Here is a 24,750-nt window from a genome sequence, read left to right as displayed (position 1 = left end):
AAGTGAGATGCAGGAACTGTAGATGCTCTTGCTGGTTCCTGTTAGCCACAAGACCAGAACTGCATGTCTGAACTGTGTAAAGAGAAAGACTAAGATCATCACACCTGCAAGTCCCTACCCAAGAGAGGAAAGAAAGGGGTGGTGGTCAGATGTCCATCTCAGCACCAAGGCAAACACAGTGACAGGCAAGGGAGGAAGGAACAAACATTAGAAGGCAGCTCACTCCTCTCATTAACATTTGCTTACCGATCCATGTGCTTAAAAAAAATTCGGCCAAGAGTCTGAGAATGAAGGCCGAGGCAGTTCCATTACACAATGTTACCTAGGTAAATCAAGTAGCATAGATCTTTAACAGGATTTGAGACAGATTGTCACAATTCATGCTCCATAAATCCTCAGTACATTTTGGAATGCACTTGAATAAGAAAGCTAAAACACAACAACAGCACCACATCTGCAAAAGAAGACACACGCCCACCAAGTTACAGAAGAAACCTGCTTGGTACCCAAAGAAAAAGCCAAGAGAACACAGTGTAAAGGCTATCTTTGCATAAAAACTAGTGGCTTGCTCAAAGCTTTCGGGAAAAAATCAATGGGAGTGCTCCCGTTGTATTCGATAGATTTTGTATCATGCACCAGCTTGGCAATTTGGTTTAAAAATAAAAGCCAACTATACAAAAAGGAAATCAAATTGTACCTTTTCAAACTTCAGGCAACAGGGATTCTCACATCACTGATGTAGATGATTCTCTTGGGTACCTAATTTAGTAAAATATATTAAAATAAACAACAGAGCATTAATAAAGGGTTCTAAAAAGCTATGTTTGTATAAACCTCGTATAAAGCAGATATCAGTTAGCTTTATTTTTCTTTAGCAATGGCTTTAAAACACTATACTGTTACAGAACTGATGCTAAAGCAGGCCTGTGTGAAATGTATTTCTGCTTCATAAAATAGTACAGGTTCTCATGTTTGCTAATGTAATGCGAATTTTTTAAAGTCAGAAAATACATAGCCTTTTTCTAGTTTCCCTAAGCTATGAGCTACAATATTTCCAGATTCTCCCTTCTAAATTGATTTTATTGGTATTTATATTTAATTCAAAGAATTCATTAGCCATCTTAATGCAAATAGAGAGATCACATGCTCTCTGTTACTTTCCAGGCAATATCCAAAGGAGAAATCTTATTTTTCCCTTGACTATCTTTAAGTTGTACATGCTTCAATGGCCCCCTTCTAAAAAATGCATTTAGAAAATGCATTGTAAATTTGTAACAGGTGTCAGCCTGAGACAGCTGTGGTGCAACCACAGAGTAACCCCATGGAAGTCAATGCCACTGCTCCACAGTAAATAAGCTGAAAATACAATTAATGAAAACTGCCTGCCATGTGGACAGTGCAAATTTCAAAACTGATCCTTGCTGTAAAGAAATCTGCTTTCATGGCATATAATAGCAAGCCAAGGATATTCTTAAAACATTAAAAGAAACAAGATGATGGATAATGTTTGATTGCCAAACTCCTTAGCAGCACAGAAAACCAGGAGTTCTCACGTCACTGACGTAGAAGATCCAATTGGGTACCTAATTTAGTAAAACATATTAAAATAAATAACAAAGCATTAATAAAGGGTCCTAAATAAATAACCTTATAAACTATAAACTAATAAAGGGTTCTATACTTTTTTAAAAAGTATTATGTTATTCCTCCAGATACAGATCACTGTAAACACCAAAACTTATTGGTGTGAAATATTAAAATGCATACTTTGAAAGCACAACTAAAACATGCTATGTTGTACAGGAAAACATGAGGGCGGACTGTGAAATGCATAATGATGGTTTCCAGATGCCTTCTGTGCCTGCCTTCTGTGTTATTTTTGGATCAAAAAAAAAGAGAGAAAGAGATTGGGGATACTGCCTCCTTAAATGCAATATTTGGCATTCCGCCCAGGATCTCTTAAAGCAGATGACTTCTTTAGACCTTGGGTGTCATTTTCCTCAAGATGACCTCTGCTTTCATGCCAACTGGCGAATCCATCCGATTATGAATGCATTCATTTGGAAGGGATAGGTATTCAATTCTTCGCTCCCCCACCCACCCCCGCACACCTGAAGTGCATCCAAAAAAGCTGTTGTTGTCAGCATCCTTTTATTATCTTAAAGCTATCCAAAGGATATCCCTGCTCTGGCACAACCCCCAGTACAATTGGATCAAAAGATCAAGAACAGAATCTTTGCAAAGGCAGCGCATTGAGTCCAAATGCTCTGCTCAAATGACTTGGTGATTAGGGATTAATAGAGAGAGGAACCAAGAAGTTCAGCTTTAATGCAGCCCAGAAAGGAAATAAGATTTATTCATTTCACATGGCTGATATTGTTCCTTTTTTCCCTTTTCATTTGGCAGGACTGGTAGGAGAGTTAACATTGCGTTGCTCCCCCTCATCAGTGTCTACATTATATGCTTCTGTATTATATTTCTTTTTTTAAAAAAAACTTTCCCAAGATAAACTGTTAGATCTGACAAAAACAGCCTAATTTGACACAACTCTCATCTATTTAAATCTTACAGCCTCCTTACTCCTAATAAAAATGACTTTGCAGTAAGTCCCACATCTAATGTAAAATACACTTTTTCCACATGTGCCCAAGACTGAAATTTATGGTAGATTCCATTTTGCCCTGACCTCGACAGCCCAGGCTAGCTCGGTCTTATCAGACCTTGGAAGCTAAGCAGGGAGGGCCCCGGTTAGTCACTGGATAAAAGACCACCAAGAAGTCCAGGATCGGTATGCAGAGGCAGGCAATGGCAAACTGAAGGTCTATTGCCCTGAAAACCCTACAGGGTTGCCTTAAGTCTGCTGCAACTTGATGGCACGTTCCACCATCAGACTGGCATCTTGGGTTCTTGAACAAAGTAGTGTAAAGGAAACTTGTCATTCCTGGGACTCAAAACTGCTAGAGGCCACTCACTACTTTCCTTTTCATTGATTTTACCAATGGAAAAAAATGGTATCTCAAAGAGATTTAAAAAAAAATAAAATAACTGCAAATAAATAAGTTCCTAATGCTGCAACACTGATTCCTTGGAATAACTGCAGTGACCCAAACTAGCCAAATGCATTAGCAGATAGATACTAACACACACAATGGGGACACCTCTCTCTTGCAAAGGGCATCCTTCCCACCCCACCTCAAGCTGCTTTTTATCTTTTCAAAAGTTAAAGAACAGCATGTAACGCAGACCAAGGGAGAAAATGTGCAGGGCCAGAACTGCAACAAAGCAGCAACTAAGAAGCCTGGGCCTCAGAAGTGACCTCTGAAAAATGTAAAAAGAGGAGGAAGTGACATATTTTTGGTATGTTTGTTGTTGGGATGATAACCACCTAGAACTCAACAGAGATATGCAGGGCAATCAGTGCAGACACCATTTGAACTAAGAGGTACAGAAGTCATTTAGGGCAACACTCCCAGAAGCTGTTATCGAAACGTGGTTTTAAAAAATGCACATTTTAAATCTGCAGTTAATGATTCAGCCAATTAACTCCTGTTTTCATTTACCTGCAAACAGCTTGTGAGACTTGAGAAGCCAAAGGGTCTCAGGAAGGCATCGTACCCTTCAACGGCTTAATTGTTGCAACTACAGAGGCCACTATCTGGTCTCAGAGCTAGTATGAAAATCAAGAGTTCACCAGGCATTAGGAAAGGAAAGGTCCCCTGTGCAAGCACCAGTGGTTTCCAACTCTGGGGTGACGTTGCTTTCACACGTTTTCACAGCAGACCTTTTAACAGAGTGGTTTGTCATTGCCTAGTGGCCCCGCGGCACAGAGTAGTAAAGCAGCAGTACCTGCAGTACTGTGGTCTGAACTCTCTGCTCACGACCTGAGTTCGATTCCAGCGGAAGCTGGATTCAGGTACATGGCCCAAGGTTGACTCAGCTTTCCATCCTTCTGAGGTCAGTAAAATGAGCACCCAGCTTGCTGGGGGGAAAGTGTAAAAGACTGGGGAAGGCAATGGCAAACTACCCCATAAAAAGTCTGCCATGAAAACATTATAAAAGCAACATCACCCCAGAGTCGAAAATGACTGGTGCTTGCACGGGGGACCTTTCCTTGCCATTGCCTTCCCCGGTCATTACACTTCCCCCCAGCAAGCTGGGTACTCATTTTACCGACCTTGGAAGGATGGAACGCTGAGTCAACCTTGGGCCATCTACCTGAATCCAGCTTCCACCAGAATCGAACTGAGGTCATGAGCAGAGTTCAGACCACAGTACTGCAGCTTTACCACTCTGCGCCATGGGGCTCTTACTTCACCAGGCATTAGCAAACTGCTAAAAGGTTTACATTCAAGGTGGGCTTGGGCACAGACCCAAGCATTCTAGGTAGCCTCTGTAATTATCCGACCCACCTACAAACCACACCACTGAAGCTCTTTCAACCAACAATGGCCACAGCCAAAAACTTGTCTCTACCAGATCCATCTCTATTGAAAACACCCTCGGATCCTGTCAGCATTGTGGAAGCTGGTAGCATATGCTTGGGTGCTCACAAAGAACTAGGGAGTCAAAGACTGCCTCTGAGCAAAGAACCCCAGGCACCAATTTGTTTCTGCTGAAGGCCCACTTCCACAAAGAAGCAGGGAGCAAAAGGACCCTGAACCCAACATAATCTGTAGCAGGACCTCAGAGGCTGCTTTTCCACAACCCTTTTCCCTCTGGGCATGGAAAGGAAGATGGCATTGGCCACTGCCCCAGGGCCACCAGTCACTAACTGAGAGGCAGTTGATGTCAAACAACTAGTAGCTACCCACTGTTTAATTGCAGGGGTCTGCTTGAAAAAGCCATTTATAGGCAAGGTAACCTTGGCGCCTGCTGTCCTTTTAATAGGAAAGAAGGTGCAGCTTGCTGCGAGGAACAGCACTGCTGCACCCGCTGAAATTCCATCTCCTGTATTCAGCACAGAACTTGCCGCCCAAAGATAGGTCAGGGCCAACAGGAAAAGAGGGGCCCTTGTCCTTTTGTCCTGTTCTTAACAGCGTTTCCCTTTTTTTTTTTTTGTTTTAGCTTGACTATGGCATAGGAAAAGGAAAGGACAGAAGAACGACATAATTCAAAAGATTTATTATTAAAAATAAATAAATAAAGAGGAGAAGGCTCCAGCAACATACCAAATAAGGCTGGTCACTGGACAAGCCGGTCCTTTCAGCAACACACCAGTTGATGTAGGGTGGAGGAATCCCTCTGCATTTTGTTCCCGGGGTTGGAACGGCCGGAAACAACTGGGAGGCTTTATTCGGCCTTCACTATTCCTTCTGATTCTCCTGGGGTTCTTAAAACATGCCCGAAAGCCGTTCAAAGCTCAACAATGCCTTGTCTTATCCCCTGAATGCGCTTTTACGCGCGGGCAATTTTCCTGGTTTTTTGGGGAAGTCTCTTCTGCTTCTGGAAAAGAATGGGGACCAGCTATATCCGGTTCCGGCTCCCTTTCCCTTCTACCAGTGCAGCGAGATGATCCTGTGCCTATTGATTGAGAGGCCTAAGCAAAGGATTGCTGCATGGGTAGACCCAGCCGTATCCAAACAGTTTTCTCGCTCCTGGCTTCACCTGGGCCGGCTGTGCCAAAAGTACCAGGATGCTGCGTTGCTTTGGGCGCATTCTTCCGGTTCACCCCAATTAGCACGGTGCGATTTGCGGTGCTGAGGACTACGCGCCCTGGGCAAGGCTGCGATCCTGTACTTGCTTACTTGGAAATAGGATCGATTGATTAAACTCGGGCTTGCTTTCCAATAAGCATGCTTAAGATCCGGTAGCCGAGGGATCTTCTGCATGTGGCCCATCTATTTGCCCCTTGCCTATAGGGGGACCTTCGCGATCTCCACGCCACCAAGGCATCTCTTTGCCCGCGGGAGAATCGCCGCGCGATTTTCAGCAGGAGTTTTTTTAGCTGGGGGGGGGGAGCGGAGGATGAGATCTAAAGGCTTTGCCGCCCAGCCCTAGTCAGGCCTACTCATAAGTAAGTCTCGTATTGCTCTACAACTGTCGAGTAAATGCGTATGGGATTGCAGCTGAGTGTTTGGCACCTGTAGGAGCGCCTAAACTTTGCAGCCGACCCAAAGGCCAGGCGCCCCGGCTAGGAAACAGGAGCAACCCCCGAGGTGAGCTATTTTGTATTGTTTAGGTTTGCTTTGCGACGCGGGTCCTAGAGCGAAACTGGCTCACTTTGAAGGGAAGATGAGGGTCCCTGGAAAGGCAGAGTCGCACTGCCCTTCCCTTGTTGTCATTGGGCCTTAAGGAGGGACAGCGTGCAGCTCCTGTTTTAAGGGCTGTTTTGGTTTTCAATGCTGTCTGTATGGCCTCTGTGGAGATCTGTAGGGCCTCTCGGTTCTTCCCAATTTTGTCTCGCGCGCTCTCTCTGCTTAACAGCGCTTGAAGTCTGTCACACCTGAAATTATAACAGGGAAACAAAAACAAACCAAAGGAGTCCATGCCTGCCTTTTCCTCCGGATTCAAAGTACAGGGTCTGATACAGCTTGCGAAGTCACAGAGCCATCCTAGATCTACTCAGAATCCCACGTCGGTCTGTTCATGGGCAGTTACTCCTAGCAAAGCGTTTATAGGTTTCCTCCCCCCCCCCATCTTTGGCAGCCGCCTGTGAGAAAAGGATCGCCGAAACGCTTCTCGCTTTCCTTACCTGAAACATTCCTAGTCGTTTAAATGGGGGTGCAGAGCGTTGCTGGAGAGACTTAAAAGAGAACGTGTATCGCGAACCACGCACCCTTGATAACATTTTAACGCTATGAAACTTTTAGGTTGTTTGCTGGGAAGGCGCAGCGCACCTCCTGAATCCTACAAGGAAACCTATTTTTCCATCCCTCATTTAAGCAGGTGGGTGTAGCTAGTTCCCAGCGAAGCAACTATGAACTACAAGAAAGACAACCCTTTCGCCCCCTCTCTGTCTTTCCTACATGCACGCAGCACTAAGGGATCTCTCTCACACCTGGATGCCTGTGCATCTTCCGCGAACAGGCAAAGATCTCCCTCTTTATGCACACTGCGTTGGGAGTTATTCCCGTTCAATAGGGGACAGGCAGTTTTGATTCCCTGTGCGTAAAATCAGACTGCGCGCCGCCGCATCTTCCACCCCATCTCATGCATGCAGGGGTCGTTTTGTAGAAAAATAGGTGGTGGGGCTCATTCAGGGATTGTTATGCAGCTGCACATACTATTCAGTGGACAAGGAGGTGGAACTCTCAGAAGAAGGAGGAGGAACTCTCAGAAACGTTCAGGAGCTGCGCTCCTGTGAGCTCCCACTGAATCCGAGGCCTGCGTGCATGTATACTCCAAACTAAGCGTTCCGCCCCCCTCACGCTTGGGCAGAAGCCGGGCAGCTCGCCCTCCTTCCTGGCTGCGATCCCCGCCACTGGGTGCCATCCTGTGCACCGCTATGACGAGCAAACTGAGCTTTCCTTTCGAGTAAACGCGTTTAAGGCGCGAGCGGCAAAGCATCCCAACTCCTAGAAGGGAATGCATCAAAGTTTACTTTGGACAGGCGGTAGGGAGAACCACCTCCACGACGCGTACTGGGGCCCCACGTATTACAGGCTTGTCAATTTTCTCGACACGTCTTTAGCGGGGATTTTTTGGGACCCGAGGAAACCGCCAAGCCTGTAGTTTCTCCTCCTCCCAGATCCAAACTGGAGAAGCCCGGGGAGCGGTCCTCCTCCTTCTCGCCGGTTTGCCCATTGCCGTGCGACGTTTGCAGGCAGCTGGAGGCGCCGGCACTTTGTTGTGGCCAAACAAGTCTGTGTTATGTCTGGATGAACAACCCGGCAGCCCTTTGGACCCCGCCGGCGACTTGCACCCCTTCCGGGCGCGCGCGTTCCTCCTCCTTTCCTCAGTGCCGGAAAAGTTACACAGGAGCGGGGCCGTTTTCATGGCGTGCGCCTGGTTCGGCATTCCCAAGGGTGGGGGGCGGTGGGCAGGGTCGCTTGTTTAAGGCGCGGGAGGTCAGACACCCTTACACAACCTGCCTTCAAACGCTTATGCTCGTGTAGCGGACTGCGCCAGCGACCCAGGCTGCAGCTCCCAGAGGAGTGCCGTGCGGGAGGTGCGAGAACTGCACCCGCCGCCACGATCCCCGGAGGTGGAATGAATGGGCTTTGCTTCGAAGCGTTCGGCTGTGGAAGGGGAAAGAGAACAGGAAAGCCGCGCAGCTCTGTGGAAGCTGAAACTTTCTTGCCGGGCTCCCGGGTTCCTTCCGGATCTTGCGGCAATACTTTTGCCCCGCTGGTCTGGAGGGAAGCAGAACAGCCCCCAAGTAGATCCGCCCCCCCCCCCGCCCGCGGTCCGGAACTCTTGCAGCGCAACCCTATGTAGAATTACTCCTTGATCGCGTTGGATTTTGACTGGACTAGCTCGGCATAGATAGGATCGCACTGTGGGGTTGTACTTTAGGTCCAGGGACCGTGTTCGCTCGACCTTGGACTGCAACCGGGAACGTGTGTGATTTTTTTTTCAATTTACAAGGAGGCCGAAGTTCCTGTGCGTGCTTACTCGGAAGTCACTCCTCCTCTCCCCCCCCCCCCCGCTACCGAAGGGATTCGCTCCCGAGGAAGTGCGTCTCGGAGGAGCGCAAAGCTGCAGACAGACGCTCCCTCCGTGGATTGTACAAGCGCGCAGCGCCAATGGGCTTTGGAGAGGGCAATGTAAACCCAAAGGCCCGGAGCTCCGAAGTCAGACTGCCCGCGGGTAGGGCGGGTCTGGAGCAAGCTGTGGAGTCAAAGACGCGGCCCGCGCCGACAGGAAGCGGCCTTCATGCCTAACGCTTCCTGGTTTTTCTCGTGGAAAGTTATTAAGACCCGGAGCTATTCACGCCTAAGCAAATAAAATCGTATCGCGATCGCCCAGACTGCCTTCCAGACTAGGGCTGCCAACGTCCTCCAGTCGCTTAAGTTTGGGCTGAACCGGGCCCCGAGTCTTGAACCCTCGTCCTTAACATACTGACTTCCCTTGCCGTGTGGTCCCATTTGGTGATAGGTAGGAGGCCATCTCCCCCAGCCCCCGGAACGAAAGTCAGGCTGAAATCCGAGGGTCTGGCTTCGGAAAGATGCTCTTATAGATCAAGCCCGTACAAGGTTGAGTTGAAACTAACTCCCACTGTATGTATCCAAAAGTCGTCACCGTTATTAGTTTCAATGGAGCCCTGTGCAGAGTTACTGCGATCTGAGAGCCAGACCAATTTCGCACTACACCTTTAGTCCTGGTTTAGCCTCGTCTCCAAGCTGACATTCTACACTAGAATCAGAGAAACCAACTCTATGACTCTTATGATTCTATGATTTTATTGTAGAATGTCAGTTTGGGGACAAGGCTAAACCGGGATTAAAGATGCAGTGCAAAACTGGTCCCAGAGTGATGGAGTAGTTGAAAGGTGCATTCACACACTCTAAATAACCTACTTTGCGATTGGATTTTTACTGTGCAAAAATAGCAAAATCCACTTGAAACAGTAGCTGTGTGAAAGCACCAAAAGGGCCAGTCTCCTCTGCCCTGGGAGCTTGCAGGGGTTACCGTGGGGCACACGCTGGGCCTAACCTACTTCACAAGGTTGCTATGAGGATAAAAGGGAGGAGGAGGTGCTTTGGGTCCCCATTGGGTGAAAAGCCTTGAGATATATATATAAAGGCAATAATAAGCTGCTTGAAGCAACTCTGTATAGAATTGGAATGTAAGAGTGCACAGCAAGGTGCAGATGGGGTTTGAACAAAATACTCTTCTATCCCACTGTACCTGCTGCTGCTGCTGAGGTCCCTGGTGTTTAGGGACACACACACACACACACACACGAGGGAAATGTTGGTTGGACCTCTAGATGCTTTCCTGCGCAGTTATAGACTATTCAGAGTTTTTAAAAACTATAACCCGAAAAGGAAGAGGGCTGCATTTTTAGAGTGAAAACATCTCACTTTTAAAATGCCGCCATCCCTACAGGTGCCCACGTTCCTTCTTTCGTCTGAATGGAGCTAAACGTCAAGGCTCGCCTTCCAAAGCAGCAGAGGCTGGACACCCCCTTCCCCCCCCCCGCCGTGCGGTGGTGGCACTGGCAAGCCGAGCAGGCAATTCGGACGCACGTGCCCTTCAAGGCAGGGAGGAAAGCGAGGCCCTCGATGGGCTAGGACCTAGGAGGAGGACCAGAGAGAAATGGAGGGACGGAAGGAGGTCTGATTCCGGAGCCAGCAATCCTGATGCCCTGTTGAAGTGGGGGAGAGGGAGGGAATGAGATCCTGCGCAGCAACCAGACATTTGAAGAGCGGCCGGGGAGAGGTGGGGAAAGACAGAGATTGCAAGGACGGCTTTTATTCAAGGTTGTTCCCAGATTATCCTTTAAGTCACAATAGTTTTTAGGGGCCGTGTCGAATTACAAGACTATATTGGAGGGGGAATTAATAGAGCTAAGCAAACAGTGGATTTTAAAAATAAATACCCCCTTCTCATTTTTTTGCCTGGGCAGGGCTGGCGGTTGGGCCAAGGGACTGTTTTCCAAGGGCGAAGCGTGTTGTGGGAGGTTTTATTCATCTCCCTCCCCCTCCCCCGCACACTGCTCCAGAGGAACAGAAAGTCTGTGGGAAGGAGGACGAGGCAGCGTTCGGCCCGATCCTAAACTCCCGTTTACTCGGGAGTAAGCCCCGCTGTTCAGGATCGCAGTGCAGTGTGCGTGCGCGCTAACGACACCCGGGGTGCCCAGGGCGAGGCCGATGAAGCCAGGGAGGAGCAAAGGAGCCGGCCAGAAGGGGGCTAAGGAGGCAGTGGCGTGGCTACGATCCCTTCAGCCTTCGGGTGGTGGGGTTGACTTCCTTTCCAGCAAAGAGATCAGGGGGCCTCCTGCCAGGTTCAGCGGCCTTAAGGAGCTGGAGGCGATTCTGAACCAAACGCCAGAGGGGGACGCACTTTCAGTACTGCACTCTCTATCGGCCTCTTCCCGGGACTACGGAGAGGATTCGCTAGCAAGCTATATGGATCGGGGCCGTGGAGGTTGGGAACAAGGAGGGCAGGAGGGGTCCTCTTCGAAATGAAACTTTAGACACTGCAGCCAAGATTGCCCGGCCTTCAGAGGGTCGCCTTTTCCCCTCTCTTGTCGCTTCTTTTTTTGGCAAACAAAAGACCATCCAGCGTCCCGGGGCAGAGATCCTCTTGCTTTGGAAAGGAAGAGAAAGGAAACGCTCGGCTGTTACTAAGAGCCGGCGGCTGGGAGAGGAGGCTTCCCTCTCCGTGGGCGATAAGCCTAAAGAAGCTTGCAAACTTTGACCTGCTGCTCTCCAGGCTCAAAGTCGTTCTTCTTCAAGGCCGTTTTGGCAACACGTGTCCCGTCCCGGTTGCTCCTCTCGGCTTCCAACGCACAGAACTCGGCCTATGAGTTGCAGGCCATTTCAAGTGTTCACAAATGACAGGAATCCTTGCAAAATGAAAAGGAAGTGATTGCTTGCACGCGCGCACACACTTTTTCTTTCCCTCTCCTCTCTCCCCTCCCTGCATCTGGGGAGTACAAGCGCATTTTTGCAAATGCAGGGTTTCTTTCTTTGCAAGAGAGAAAACGGAACAGAGATCTCCTTTTACACTTTTAGGAAGGGACAAAAGTTGTGGGTAGCCTGAGGGAAGAGAAGGGCGACACCAAGCTTCCCCAGACGCCCAGGGAACTTTGCAAAGGAGGTTGAAAGATTTCAGGCAGGGGAGGAGGAAAGCCGGGATATCTTTATAAGGGCAGATAAATTTTTTTTCTGCTCAGCCAATGGCAGGCAGTTTACCATCCGATTACACATTAACCTACCCAAGAGCTGCAGTGATGCAGCCTGTAGTTTGCTTGGCGGGGCTCAGAAGGTCAAGTGCTAAAGGACGACCTGTGTGTGGAGGGGGGGGGGGGGAGGGTGTCGGGATTCAGAGGAGGCAGGGTTACTTACTTGGCCTTTGTCAGAGTGGGAAGACAGTTAGAACAGACCTACTGGGTGCCCTTCGAGGTGTCCCTCCTCTTTGCCCTGCATGAGTTTCATATCTAAATGCTAGAAACTCAAAAAAAGACTAGATTGTTTAGGGAGCACAAATGGTCCTAGACAGCAGAATCTTTGGATCTGTTAATGCCTGTGTGTGTGTTTGTGTGTGTGTAAAATACAGAACTGTGAAGAAGAAAAGTTAATCAACTGCACCTTAGGACAAAGCTGGGCCCCACAAGTTTGTTAAGCGTCTGATGACCTTTGCACTTGGCTCAGCAGGGGTTTAAGAGCAGCATCTTGTAAATTTTTACAGGCCAGAACTTGCCTATAAATGAAAACAGGGCCCAGTTCTCAGCAGTTTCTGTGGCAGTCTTGTCCCCCCCCCCCCCTCTTCCCTTCTCATTCCCCTCAATGCCCCCTTCCCAACACTCCAGCTTTACCCAGTTACTAGAAAGATCACTCAACTGAAGCAGCTGGGTGGTGATGGTGGAATAGGGTCACCCAGTTTATGCCACAGTCAACTTACAGGAATAGCACTGAGTGAACCCTACAAAGAGAAAGAATTTTGGAGAGGGACAGAGGCCATTCCCGCCCCCCCCCCCCCCCCCAGGAAATCATTGCTCTTTCTAGCTCACCTCCCTCAAAAAATAAAGCATTGCAGATTTTATTTCAGGAGAAGTTGTCCAAGTCCTGAGTTCCCATCTCCTCTCTTGTGAAGCTTCACAGAAGAACTTTGGTTAGCAAAATAAAATGGGGACAACTTTAAGGACAGCTTTTCAGAACAGGAGTGGGGGAAAAAGTTATCGACTGCAATCCAAGGAGCATCAGAAGGTCGAGCTACTGCAATGGAACTGTCGACTTTCTTCTGAAAGGGCTACCACCACCACTGCCACCACATCACAATCTGCTTTTGAAACACCTCCCCATTTCAACAGCAGCTGGCCGTGTGCCCTGGGATGCTGCCAACTGAGGACCAGAAGGCTAGAGCCTCCATCCCTCTGCAGAATTCATTTCATGGTTCTTTAAAGCTTCAGCATTCCTGTAAAGCCTCTTGTCATGGCAAGAAGTGTATTCACATCCCCAGAAATCTGATGCAGGGCCATCTCTTACGACACATCACCGGTGTGTTCTGCCCAGTTATGCAAAGTTTAATTCTGCCATAAAACAATCCGACCAAGGGGTCATGCCATGTCACAGAGTTTATAAAGCAAAACTCAATAGTTGAGGTCAGAAGCTTCAAAATTCATGGGCGGGGGATGACTCACGAGAGCAGTCGTAAGGCCTTTCCAAACAATTTGGAAACTCAAAAAAAAGTTACACTGAGATGAGAAAGTCTGGATTTTTCACCTACCTGTGAGAAAAATAAGTGGGAGGGTAGAGAACAATTTCCCACCTTGCATAGGCACTAAGATAGCCTGTCACTCCTACCTGTATCCATACACATACCATGTCATTATACCACCCGCCTTTCAATGCCCAGCTAGATGCTGTCTTAAATAAGTTTGCTCAACTTCTTTTGTGAACTACAAACTAACAAAACAGTACGGAATCAAAAAATGCAGTTTATTATAGTAGATTATTCTTTCTTTCTGATATAACCATAGAGTTGGGGGGGATGAAAGGAAAACACATAGGGAACATCACAAGTTTAGTTAGTAACTTAAGATATAAAACAAATTTTGCACAGCAAAATATGTAAAAGGGGAAAAAGTAACTGACAAGATTTTTTTATATTTATTGTGGCAAGATTTTACTTTCCATTTTTTTTAAAAGACAGGATTATCAGTCCCTGAAAATAAAGTTTACTGATTTAATGCCTTTAAACCCTTTGTGAATTTGTGAAGTTACAGAAAATCCAGTTCTGCACCACAATAACAACTGTAAAAAAATCTGCATCATTTTTAAAAAAACAAGCAGTAATGCCATCTTTTGTAACTGCATAATGGTATTAGCATCTGAGTCAGGTTTGTAATGGTTTATCTTTTTTATGCTTTCAGGTTATATCATAGTGCAATTCAGTCCCAAATATTTCACTTTCAAAAAAAAACAAAACAAAAAACCCCAAACCCAACCATACATTTTGAACACAAAATACCCCTATTAATATAAACACGGGGGCCTCCCCCCTTTTTTAATACTTTGGTTTCCAAATACAGTCAGTGGTATAGCAAGGACTACATATAACCCAACTTATTTTAAAGTTGTAATCACATGCTGCAATAAGCTACTTTTTAGAAAAGACAGTCCCATTGTAAATTCTACCCCCTTTTAACATCACAACAGTGAACAATTTAGTGCATAATTTTTTTTCTTAAAAAAAGACCTACATCTAAACAGACCTAACTCTTCTGAATTTATCTATAACATTCCTTTATCTGTAGCATACATTTGAACTGGGCTAACAGACAATAAAAGCTAGAATTAAATTATTTTCTAGGAACCCATAGCATTCCACACTAGACAATGACCAAATGCCAAGGAAAACTTTAAAAAAAAGAGACAGAAATGAGGCTGATCATTCCAAAACAAAATTTAGACTGCTTTAAGCGCAACAGCATGGTGTTCAAATCCCACAAATTAGAAGGCAATTTTTACCACAATTTTTTTTAAAAAAAATGTCTTTCCAAAGTTCTTTTTTCACTCATTAAGGTGATCACAATAGGTTCTCACTTCTTTTTTTCTGGATTTTTTTGGTTTGTTTTTTTTAAAAAGATGGGTGTTTCAGTGCATTAAAAAGAAGTCTGAAGTTTGCAGCAACTCAAAGCAGTTTCCAGAGCATATGCACACTTGGATGGGGTGGAAGAGGAAGAAGACCAAAAACAAAATAATGGAGGTTGGCACTTTTTTGATTGCAGCTCAAAAAAGTGGCGAGGCGATATAACTAAACAGGATGTATGTCATGCCATCATAGTCTTCAAAGTCCATATCCAAGCAAAAAGAAAAAAAACAATAATATACCATACATGTCCAGCATGCAAGGTGTTTAATCAATATAATGTCTCTCTCTCTCTCTCCCCCCATAGTCTTTTGAAACAGTTCTATAGTTAATTGATGCTAAGACCCAGCTGCAAGCATAATGCATGAGATGAGAATGGGATTCTTATGGCAGGCAAAAAAAAAATAGAAAAGTTTTTACTGTTTGGCCACTTAAAAGCCAAAGTCACATCATGAACACATGGGGAAGCTGGATGTAGGCTTCTTTTGGCAGCTTGATCTAGATATATTCTCTAGGTTTAGCACAACAGCAGATGGAACTCAAGAGAGCAGAGGTTTAAAACTTGTATAAGCTTTTTTTGTTTTTTTTTTGTGTGTGTGCCTTGATTTTTTTTTCAAAGTTCAAAACCCATATGAAGATGGCAGAAAAACAGTATTGGGGGAGGGGGGACACTGCAAACTCAAAGGGGGGGGGCCCACTTCATAAACTGAACTTTTTTTTTGCTTTTGAATGTGGATGGCAGATTTCAAAGGCGAGCTTCATATGAAGAACCAAGTCCACGGTGGGAAACTGAATTTTGTTTCTTTTTAAAAAATACACACACAGTTAAAAGCCCCCTCCCCCCACACACACACAAAAGAAAGAAACGGAGAAGGTTGGCTGTCACCAAGTCCATCTTAAAAAAACAACAACTCAAGCCTCAAAGTGGAGGTCTTGTTTTAAAAATGACAAAAATGAGGATGGCCCAAGCTGAGTGAGTGGATTGGCAGCAAGCCCGCCCCCCCTCCCCAAAGTAACTCGCATGGCTGAAAACTTTTTTGCCTGTGCGTTTGGCGAGCACGGGTGACCACCGGAGGCTGTATTTTTGGTGCGTGGAGGGGTGGGAGAGAGTTTGTGTTTTTTTTTAGGGGGGGCTGAGAGTTAAGGGGGGGACCACAACTCACATGAAAAACTCTGGAGAGGAGGGGTTGTCGCTGCTGGAGCCGTTTTCTCGGAAGCCATTGCTGACCAACTTCTCGTATTTCTCTTTGTAGGCGTCCCTCTCCCGGACCAGCCTGGAGATCTCTTGCTTGAGGTGCTCGACCTGCTGCAGGAGCTGGTTCTTCTCGGACTCCAAGACGTGCCTCTGCTGGACCCGCTTGAAGCGGCAGGACTGGGCGTAGCCCCTGTTCTTGAGGGTCCGCCGCTTCTGCTTCAGCCGGATCACCTCTTCCTTGCTGACGCCGCGCAGCTGCCGGTTGAGCTCCCTCACCGACATGGTCACCAGCTGCTCGTCCGAGAAGCGGTCGTCGAAATGCAAGCCGTGGTGCGCGTGGTGGAGCCCCCCGCCGCCGCCGCTTCCCCCGCCGCCGCCGCCGCCGCCGCTGCTACTGCTGCTGGCGCTGCTGCTGCTGCTGCTGCTGGCCGTGGATTGCACGCTGCCCGGCGGCTGCTGGTGCGGGTGGTGGTGCGGCTGGTGGCCGGGCGCGTGGTGGTGGTGGTGGTGGTGGTAATGGGGCGCGCCTGGCCCGCCGCCGCCGCCTCCGCCCTGCGCCGCCGCCGCCGCGATCACGGCCGACACCACGGCGGCCGCCGAGCCCATCTCGTCGGGAGGCATGGAGCCGCCCGGGCCGGCGGCGGCGGCCAGCTGCTGGCCCCGGGCATAGCCCTCGAAGCCGGCGGCGCTCTGGAGCTGGTGGTGGCTGTTGTTGATGAGCGCTTCCACGGCGTCTTCCGGGCTGAAGCCCAGAGCCTCCGGGTTGAGCTGCTGCGGGTAGCCGGTCATCCAGTAGTAATCTTCCAAGTGGCTCTTCTGGTCGCTGCCCGAGCCCGGGCTGGGCGCCGAGAAGCTGGGCGAGGGGGGCACCGAGCTGCAGGGCGTGCTCATCGGGGTGGACGAGAGCGAGCCCCCGGCGATCAAGCGGCCGCACTGGCTGATGATGCGGTCGGTCTCCACCGGCTCCTTTTTCACTTCAAACTTCATCAGATCGAAGTCATTAACATATTCCATGGCCAGGGGACTGGTGGGCAGGTCGGAGCTGTTCATTGCCAGGTCTGATGCCATCCTCTTGCTGGGGCCGCCGCCGCCGCCGCCGCCACCGCCGACAGTCCTCCAGAAAGGGGGCACTCCGCCGGGCGCGAGGGGGCTGCTCTGGCTGGCGAGCGGGTGAGCCAGTTTGCTGGTTGGCGAGAGGCGGCGGGGCGCACGGGCTTCTCTCCGGCGGCGGCGAGCGCTGCTGCTGCTGCGGCGGCGGCGGCTGCTGCTACGGCGCGGCTCTCTCGCTCGCCCTCTTTCTCCTCCAGCCCCTTTGCAACCTCCGCTCCAATGTGCAAAAAGAAAAAAGCGAGAGGCCCCCCTCCCTTTGCAAAAGAGCGGCTCGGGGGCTCGTCGGTGCACCGCGGCGGCTGCTTCTCCGGGTCTATTTATTTGCCTTTAGCATCTGGGCTGGATGCCTCTCTCTCTTTTTTCTCTTGCTCTCTCTCGCAACTCCCTCCCCCTTTCTCTCTCTCGCTCTCTCCCTTTTCTGCAGCTTGGGAAGAAAAAACCCCTCGCTGTAATTGGAAATGGGAGTTCGTTGCAGAGGAAGATGGTTTTAAAAAATAAGAGTTGGAGATTTTTGTTGTTGCTCTTGTTTAACACTTCATGGTGTTTCTTTCCCACTGCTCTTTTTTTTTGTTTGCTTTTTTTTGTTTGCTTTCACGCCAAGTGCCCAAGCGAGGAGAGAGAGAGCTTCACCATCTGGGGAGGAGATTCCCCCGAAAACTGGAGATCAGCAATCTGGGGTTTTGCTTTTTTTTTTTCCAAAAGAAGAATAAAATTTAAAGACTTGCAAACAAAAAAATCCCCCAGGTCAAGGCGATGACCCAAAATAATGCCAATTTTGTTTTGAGAGAGAAAAAAAATCAAAGCTACTCAAACGTCCCAAGCGCCAGCAACGACATGAAAAAAATATTTTAAAGAGCTCATCCAGGAGGAGAGTTTAAAAGCATTGCTGAGTTTTATAGCGCCGTTGACGTCAAATGGGAAATTGACTCGCTTTCTCGACCAATCGGCGGCCGCGGCCCTCATTAGCATAATAGTATAGAAACAAGGAAACTTTTCGAAGCTGTCAATCAGGAGCCAATCAGCTGACTGTCAGCTGGGATGAGGATTTTTAACTCTTTCGCGGCCGAAGCGGCTCGGATGGGATTCACCTCCGAAGGGAGTCACCATTAAAAAAAAAAAAGGGGGGGGGAGAACCCCACGGAATTTCTACCAGGGATTTATCTGTAAAGACCCTAGAAAATCCAGGAGCTCGTGGCTTGAAAACAGATGGATCTTTTCAATACGCAAGCGCCGTTCCTCGTGCTGCAACGTCCCGAGGCTGGCTAACTTTCCGCGAGGGGGGGGGGCAGGTCTTGCGCTTGCAGTTGTGTTGTGTTGCAAAGCTGTTTTTCGCTCGCCGCTCTCTCGGCGCCTTCGTTGGCTCCTGCTCTCTCTGCCTTCTCGCGGGAGCAGAAAATTCCCTTCCAACCCCCCACCCCCTCCACGGTTGCGGACGATCTGCGGAGAACTCGCTCTCAAGAGATCTACCCGGGGAAGATCCGTTTCGCTCGCTCAAGGTAGAACTCGAAGAGAGTTGACGCCCCGGGGCAGCCGGTTCTGCCTGGACCAGGCGGAGGGACTGGATGGGTCGGGACTCGGGGGAGCGGGTGGGGTGAGGGGAGAAAGGAGGATTCCAAATCGCAGCGCCGTTTTGCAGAGTCGGGGTCGGGGAAGAGTTAATCCGCTGATGTCCCCCGAGGAGGAGTCAACCGGAGCTCCCTTCCTCCCTCCCCGCTTGCAAAGCCTGGTCCCGAGACGGCCTTCGCTCCCTCCCGGGGCACAGAATCCAGCGGGGGTTTTTCCCCTCTCGAGCCGGGCTCCAGGCGCCTCCCTGCCCCAGGTTTTTTTAGCCAGATCTCCTCGCTGGCCCCCGCCGATTAAGGAAACCCCGGGAGATACAAAGGTTTGGGAAAGTTTCTAATTCCCCGCCACAATGTCGCTCCCCATTTATTTATTTTTTCTAAAGGAAAGGTTGGTCCCCTGAATTTTTGCATTTTTTTTAAAAAAAGTTTTGCATAAACCTCCGACGCGTTTCCTAAAGTTTAAACTTTGCTTACGAGCGGCGTTTCGTGGACCGAGGGGGGGGGGGCGCGCGTGAAATTTTAAAAAAAGACCGTTTTAAGAGAGTGAATCAGATCTTTCCTGGAGGGAGGGAGGACGGGGGTTGAGCCATGAAATGAAAAATCAAAATTCACATGTATTCTCCCCCCCCCCTTTTTTTGGAAAGAAGATGGGCAGGGGGGCTTTTAACCCACTTAAAAACAGAATGGAGCTGAAGGCGGAAATCTAGCTTGGATGCGTTCCGTTTAAACCTCGACAGCGCCACCTTTCGGTACACGTCTGCTTCACCTTTGAATCACTTCCAATTTTTTTCGACGAAGGGTGGGTGGGGGAGGAACAACGATAAAAGTGTAAGTATGACAGGACAGCCTGAAATTAACTCCTTAAAGCCCGAGGAATTCCTCTGGAGCTTTGCAAACCTTCCTTTAACTGGCAGAATACAGTTTTCACATCCCCCTTTTTATCCATCACTGTCTCTCTGTATAGAAGAATGAACCCACAGTAGACTTTGAGGAAGGAGACTTTAGACAGATCTCCAGAAACGTCCCCCCTTCTTTTTTTTTGCATGTATGTTAAGGCAAAAATCTTTAAAACTGGCAGCCTTGATTTTTTTTTTTAAACCCCTGACTTTATGGCAATGTCAATAGAATTAAAGTTACTTGTAATTTGGTGATAAATAAGATGCCTCTAGTTAGTAAGATTAAGTGCAGTGCTATAAAGTTGTTTATCTGAAAAGTAATTCTCAGAAACCTGACAGCTGACACTTAGTCATATATTAAACCAGCCTTTTGAACATTGTACTTTGGCGCATGGCTTCTGCCTGCTTTCAGCTTTCCTCTCGGAAAGTCTGAGTCTCACAAGTATGGAGTTTGTTTGGAGGGCCCATTTCATTGGTCACCGAAGCCACCCTTTCCAGTAGCTACCAAATGTCAGCTTATTGCAGAATCAGTGGTTTGGGTATCTTGGTGTTTCTCAGCCTTTATGGTTGGGATCTGTGCTATCCAATTTGGTCTTGAGTGCCTCGGGATGGTATCTTGGCTCATATGTTGGCACAGAAAACTTAGATGGAGTTGCCATTGTAGGTTGCCAGGATTGCTTGGTTGGCAGAATGTAAAAACGCAACGATCTCTGGCGATATTTCAGAAATTGGAATAATGAGTTAAGTAAATGTGACATGTCTAGGTTTGATTTCCCAGTCTGAGAATCTTCAACAACAACGACAACCCCCCCATGTGTTTTTTCTCCATAAATCTCATCATGACAGGCTAAATTCCTTCAATTGGGTTTCTTCTGCAGTAAGATAAATGTGGCGTGATAGATCATTTTTCGCCTTCTGGCTGCTATGAATCACAAACACGTGTTAATACTTTAAACTGGGGGGGGGGGAGCGCTACGGCTCTTCTGGAGTTACACTTGTAGCAGTTTCGCTGAATTAGAAGCTTCTCCTTCATCCCATAAAACACCTCCTTCAGGCAGTGCTGTTTTAACTTACTTTTCTGCCCCTAAATTAGTACTCTGCTCTCTCCCTTGAGTGAGCTTTGAAGGGTAGGTAGAAAATATTGTGGCAAAAGGAGTTTGGGATGGTATCGACTGTCCCCAACTCAACTGGGCTGCGGCCTGCAGAATATCGTACAATTGCTGTGAGGGCTGGATTTTGACTATCCGAGGTGCCAGGGACTGTCAAGTGTAGTCTGTTGTGTAGTGCAGAGGGAGGGGGAGAGGATAAGGAAGAGGGTGCTCAGTTTTAAAAGATAACCCTCTGAAGAAACATTACCACCTTCATCCTTTCCACAACACAGAAATTCTCATTTTGGCAGCATTTTGCTGTATTATTGAGATCCCCACAATGGATGTCTAAACATTTACAGTTCTCTATTAAGACTGTCTCTTCGCTAACAATTGCAGGCTCTTCTTTCAATTAGAGCCATTCAGCCCTCTGTCTTTTCTGCAGCAATGACAGGCCAAGTTCCCTCACTGTGCCTGCTCTCCCTCTCTTTTAGTTTCTTTGCTTCAAGCCTGTCTATTAATCGACAATCTATAAGGGCCCCTGCTTTAATAGGCTTTCTGCTTTTCAACGACCTCTCCTCCCCCCCCCCCCAAAGAATGCACAGTTGGGGGTATCTGGTTGTCAAAGACCAGTTTCAAAGGAACAGCATTGAGCTTTCCAGACGTGGAGAGTCTCTTTCGCGGCAGGCAAAAGCATTGCCAATTCGGCAGACTGTGTAATGTGCCACACACTGCACACACTACTTCGATGTAGTGCCACACACCACTATTGCACAGTCCTTGGTGCCTGCTCAAGTCTGTAGCAAAGAGGCAAAAGGAAGGTTTGGAAAAGTCAGGCAAGACACACCTCTTGTGAGTTATATTGACTTGTGAGTGTCATTTGTTATAACTTAAACAAACTCATCTGTCAAGGCCAACACATTAAGTACAGTTATGACTCCCTTTGTTTATCCAGGGCCTTATTTTATGGTGCAGAACTGAACCGTGCTTGCTGAAATTAAGTATGAAAAGCAATCCAATTGATTTCCCAAAGACTTCCACGGGGGGAAGCAGAACAGCAGAGGCACCCCCTGCTCTTAGGCACACAGCTAGATAAATCCTTTTAACAGAGCTTCAGATCCCTTAACAGGGCAAGCAAATAACAAATCACTGTTAGCAGATTTATGGGAAAGAAATAATAGAATCAGACGAGATAATCTGATAGGGGTAAAATTGCTGAGGAAACAAGACCTCCTCCACATCTGTGGCTATGAAAACAGCATCCCGATAACTAGGAGCCATTACAAATAGGTGAATTATGAGGGGAAATAATCGTCCTCGTAATTCAGTATTTATTAATCTTTTTCTCTTTAAACAATTTGCAGATGCCTGAGAAAATCCACCTCAAAGATCTATTTTTCACCCACATACAAGTATATAATATTATTTTTTCCTCACTGGGTGTAATTTACTATTTGCATTACCTGTGTTTTATTTCATAATTGAGTATTTTGCATTCAAATTTATGTAATGCATTCGGCACGCCAACACATTTCTGCCCGATTAGCATAAATAGTCACTTCATGAATTACTAACAAAGTTGATCTGAAAAATATCGGCGTATTATTTTATTAAGTGGAACACAAACATATGTTCAATAAATTCTTGTTTGCTGGTGGCAGGAAGGAAGGCTCTGCGATCTCCTGGCTGCGATGCAGCGTGGATGAAAGGAAAGAATAAGCTGAGTTAATTTATATGAATGAAATTAATTTGCCCTGTCAACCTTTCTGTTTATCTTTAATAAAGAAGAATGCCCAAAACTATTGCGATGCCAAGAATCACAAGGCAAGAAGAGACAGTGACTACAGCTTCCTTGCCGTTTCTCCTTCCTAATTTCTTATATGGGCCTACATGATACAGGAGCACAATGTGAATCTTTCATTTTCTTGGCAGTTCTTTGTCTTTGGGGTAAATTGGAAATTTGATCCAAGCTTGGCGGATTATATCAATGCAGCTATAGGAAGAAACTGAGTTGAAATCCAGAGAGCCAGTTTGGTGTAGTGGTTAGGAGTGTGGACTCTTATCTGGGAGAACCTGGTTTGATTTCACATTCCTCTACATGCAGCTTGAGTCAGTCACAAGTTCTCTCAGAGCTATTCTCTCAAAAGCAGTTCTCCAAAGACCTCTCTCAGCCCCACCTACATCACAGGGTCTCTGTTGTGGGGAGGGGAAGGGAAAGGAAAGGAAATTGTAAGGTGTTCTGAGACTCTGAGTGAAGTATAAATCCAATCATCTTCTCCTTCCGGTTTTCACCCCCTTTCTTTTTACATTACTGTGACTTCAATCCAGTTTTTAAAGGATTAGGTTGTTCTGACGTCACAGTTCTCATCCGGAGATCCTGGGAACCACTGCCAATCAGAGCAGACCACGCTGTCCTTGATGCACTAATGCCCTGGCTCAGCATGAAGCAGTTTCTTCTTTAAAAGGCTGTAGCTCAATGGTAGAGCATCTAGTTTGCATGCAGAAGGCCCCATATTTGGGGCAGCATCTCCCAAAAGAGTCAGGTGAAATGGAGGGTCTCTACATGAGATCCTAGAGACCTGTTGCCAATCAGACAGGATAAGGCATGTGTGTGTTTAACTTGGGTAACACTGTGTAGTGTTTTCAAAGCAACTGTGTTCATGCATTTGCATTTATTTATTTATGTTTCACATTTCTTCTGAGTTGAGACTCAGCCTTAGTGGCTTTAAAAAGTGTGGCTTAGAGAACTGTCTTCCCCTCTTCCATTTTTCCCCAACAGTAACCCTGCGAGGTAGGCCAGACCAAGAGTTTGTGATGGACCCAAGGTCACCCAGTGAGCTTCCATGGTAGAAGTGGAGATTTTAATCAGGTTCTCCCAGGACCCTAGCCCAACACTCTGTTCACTGTGCCACATCAGCTCTCATGTTTGAATTGGGTAGGGAACTGCTTGGTTTTGGTTCCTGATGGCTTTGAGAAACCTTTAGGAGCAAAGCAACCCTTAGCTTAGAACAGGAGCAAAATGTGTAGCAAAACTCATACATTTCAATGGGAACCCTCTTGCCCCAGCTTATAATTAAACGTTAAGGGATTAACAGTGCAATCCTAAAGAGAGTTAATCCATTCTAAACCCATTGAAATGAATAGGCTTAGACTGGAGTAACTCTCTTTAGGATTACACTGTAAAGCACTAGACTCAGTGGCAGAACAGCTACTTTGTTGAGCCCTGATCTATAACAGTTTGAGTTCCACCAGAAGAAAGTGCCACCTTCATCCAACCAATCAGCAAAATAGATCATCAACTCATAAAGCCTTCACAGATTTGAAGAGACTAGGGCAAGGGTGTCGAACTCATTTGTTATGGGGGATGGATCTTCACCTTGTTGGGCAGGGTCATGTGTGTAATAAAATGTAATGCCAGGTAGGGGAGATATAAACTTTATAAAGGACACTGACAAACACACACATTCAGCCTAATCCACCTCACTGGCTTCTTGAGCCTCAGCCAACAGTAGCTCTGCTGTGCAATTGAGAGAACCTGGCAAAGCTAGCTTTCCTTCCTTCACTTCTTCCCCAAGGGAGGAGTTTTGCTCTGTTGCTCCTGTGCTATTGAGCAAACCTGGCAAAGCAAGTTGTGATACAGAAGGAAGCAAGAGGAAGAAGGAAGTAGATGAAAGTGAATTGCTCACGGGCCTGATAGGAACCCTCCAGGGGCCTGATTCGGCCCCTGGGCTGCATGTTTGACACCCCTGGACCAGGGGATCCAGCCCCCCCCCCCCCAGCTCCTGACCCCTGCTTTCTTTTGGATAGTTATACTCTACTTTTTTCCCCTCTGGGGACCCAAAGTAGCTGACTATGTTGTTCTCCCCTCCTCCCTTGTACCATCCCCAAACAACCCAGTGATGTAGGTTAGGCTGAGAGTGACCATCCCAAGGGCACCCAGTGATGGCAGCTTGGGAATCGGAACTTGGATCTCCCAAATCCTAGTCCAGCACTAACTATGCCAGACTGGTTTATCGGAGCTGTTGCAAGGTATTTGTTGGGGTCACTGCCTGCACCACTGTTTACTGCTAGATAGGGCTTTGTGGGAGACAGGAAGTGTAGCTGCAGCCCCAGTTGTATTTGCAGTTCCTTCTCTGACCAGGTGCGTGTGTGAAAAATCTTCCTTTGCTGCACATATCCTCCTGACGGACTGAGAATTT

The 24,750-nt window shown here is 47.5% G+C and overlaps 1 protein-coding gene across 2 annotated transcripts in view; it reads right to left on the bottom strand.

The window, feature by feature from the left end:
• Positions 1 to 17,918, bottom strand: part of MAF (MAF bZIP transcription factor) — a 306,049-nt gene extending 288,131 nt beyond the window's left edge. Inside the window, exons 1-2 of one of the 2 annotated variants that reach the window (XM_060254430.1) lie at positions 15,864 to 17,918; positions 698 to 759 (exon numbers count right to left, since the gene is read on the bottom strand). In XM_060254430.1, the coding sequence (XP_060110413.1) occupies positions 726 to 759; positions 15,864 to 16,963 (1,134 nt within the window). In that variant the 5' untranslated portion in view covers positions 16,964 to 17,918 and the 3' untranslated portion in view covers positions 698 to 725. The remainder of the gene's footprint in view (positions 1 to 697; positions 760 to 15,863) is intronic. The other variant, XM_060254429.1, reaches the window with a different exon arrangement.
• Between the last annotated feature and the right edge of the window lie 6,832 nt (positions 17,919 to 24,750).

The sequence above is a fragment of the Heteronotia binoei genome, chromosome 14 (genome assembly GCF_032191835.1).
Source record: "Heteronotia binoei isolate CCM8104 ecotype False Entrance Well chromosome 14, APGP_CSIRO_Hbin_v1, whole genome shotgun sequence".
Lineage (NCBI taxonomy): Eukaryota > Metazoa > Chordata > Lepidosauria > Squamata > Gekkonidae > Heteronotia > Heteronotia binoei.
This window is presented reverse-complemented; position numbering and strand designations above follow the sequence as displayed.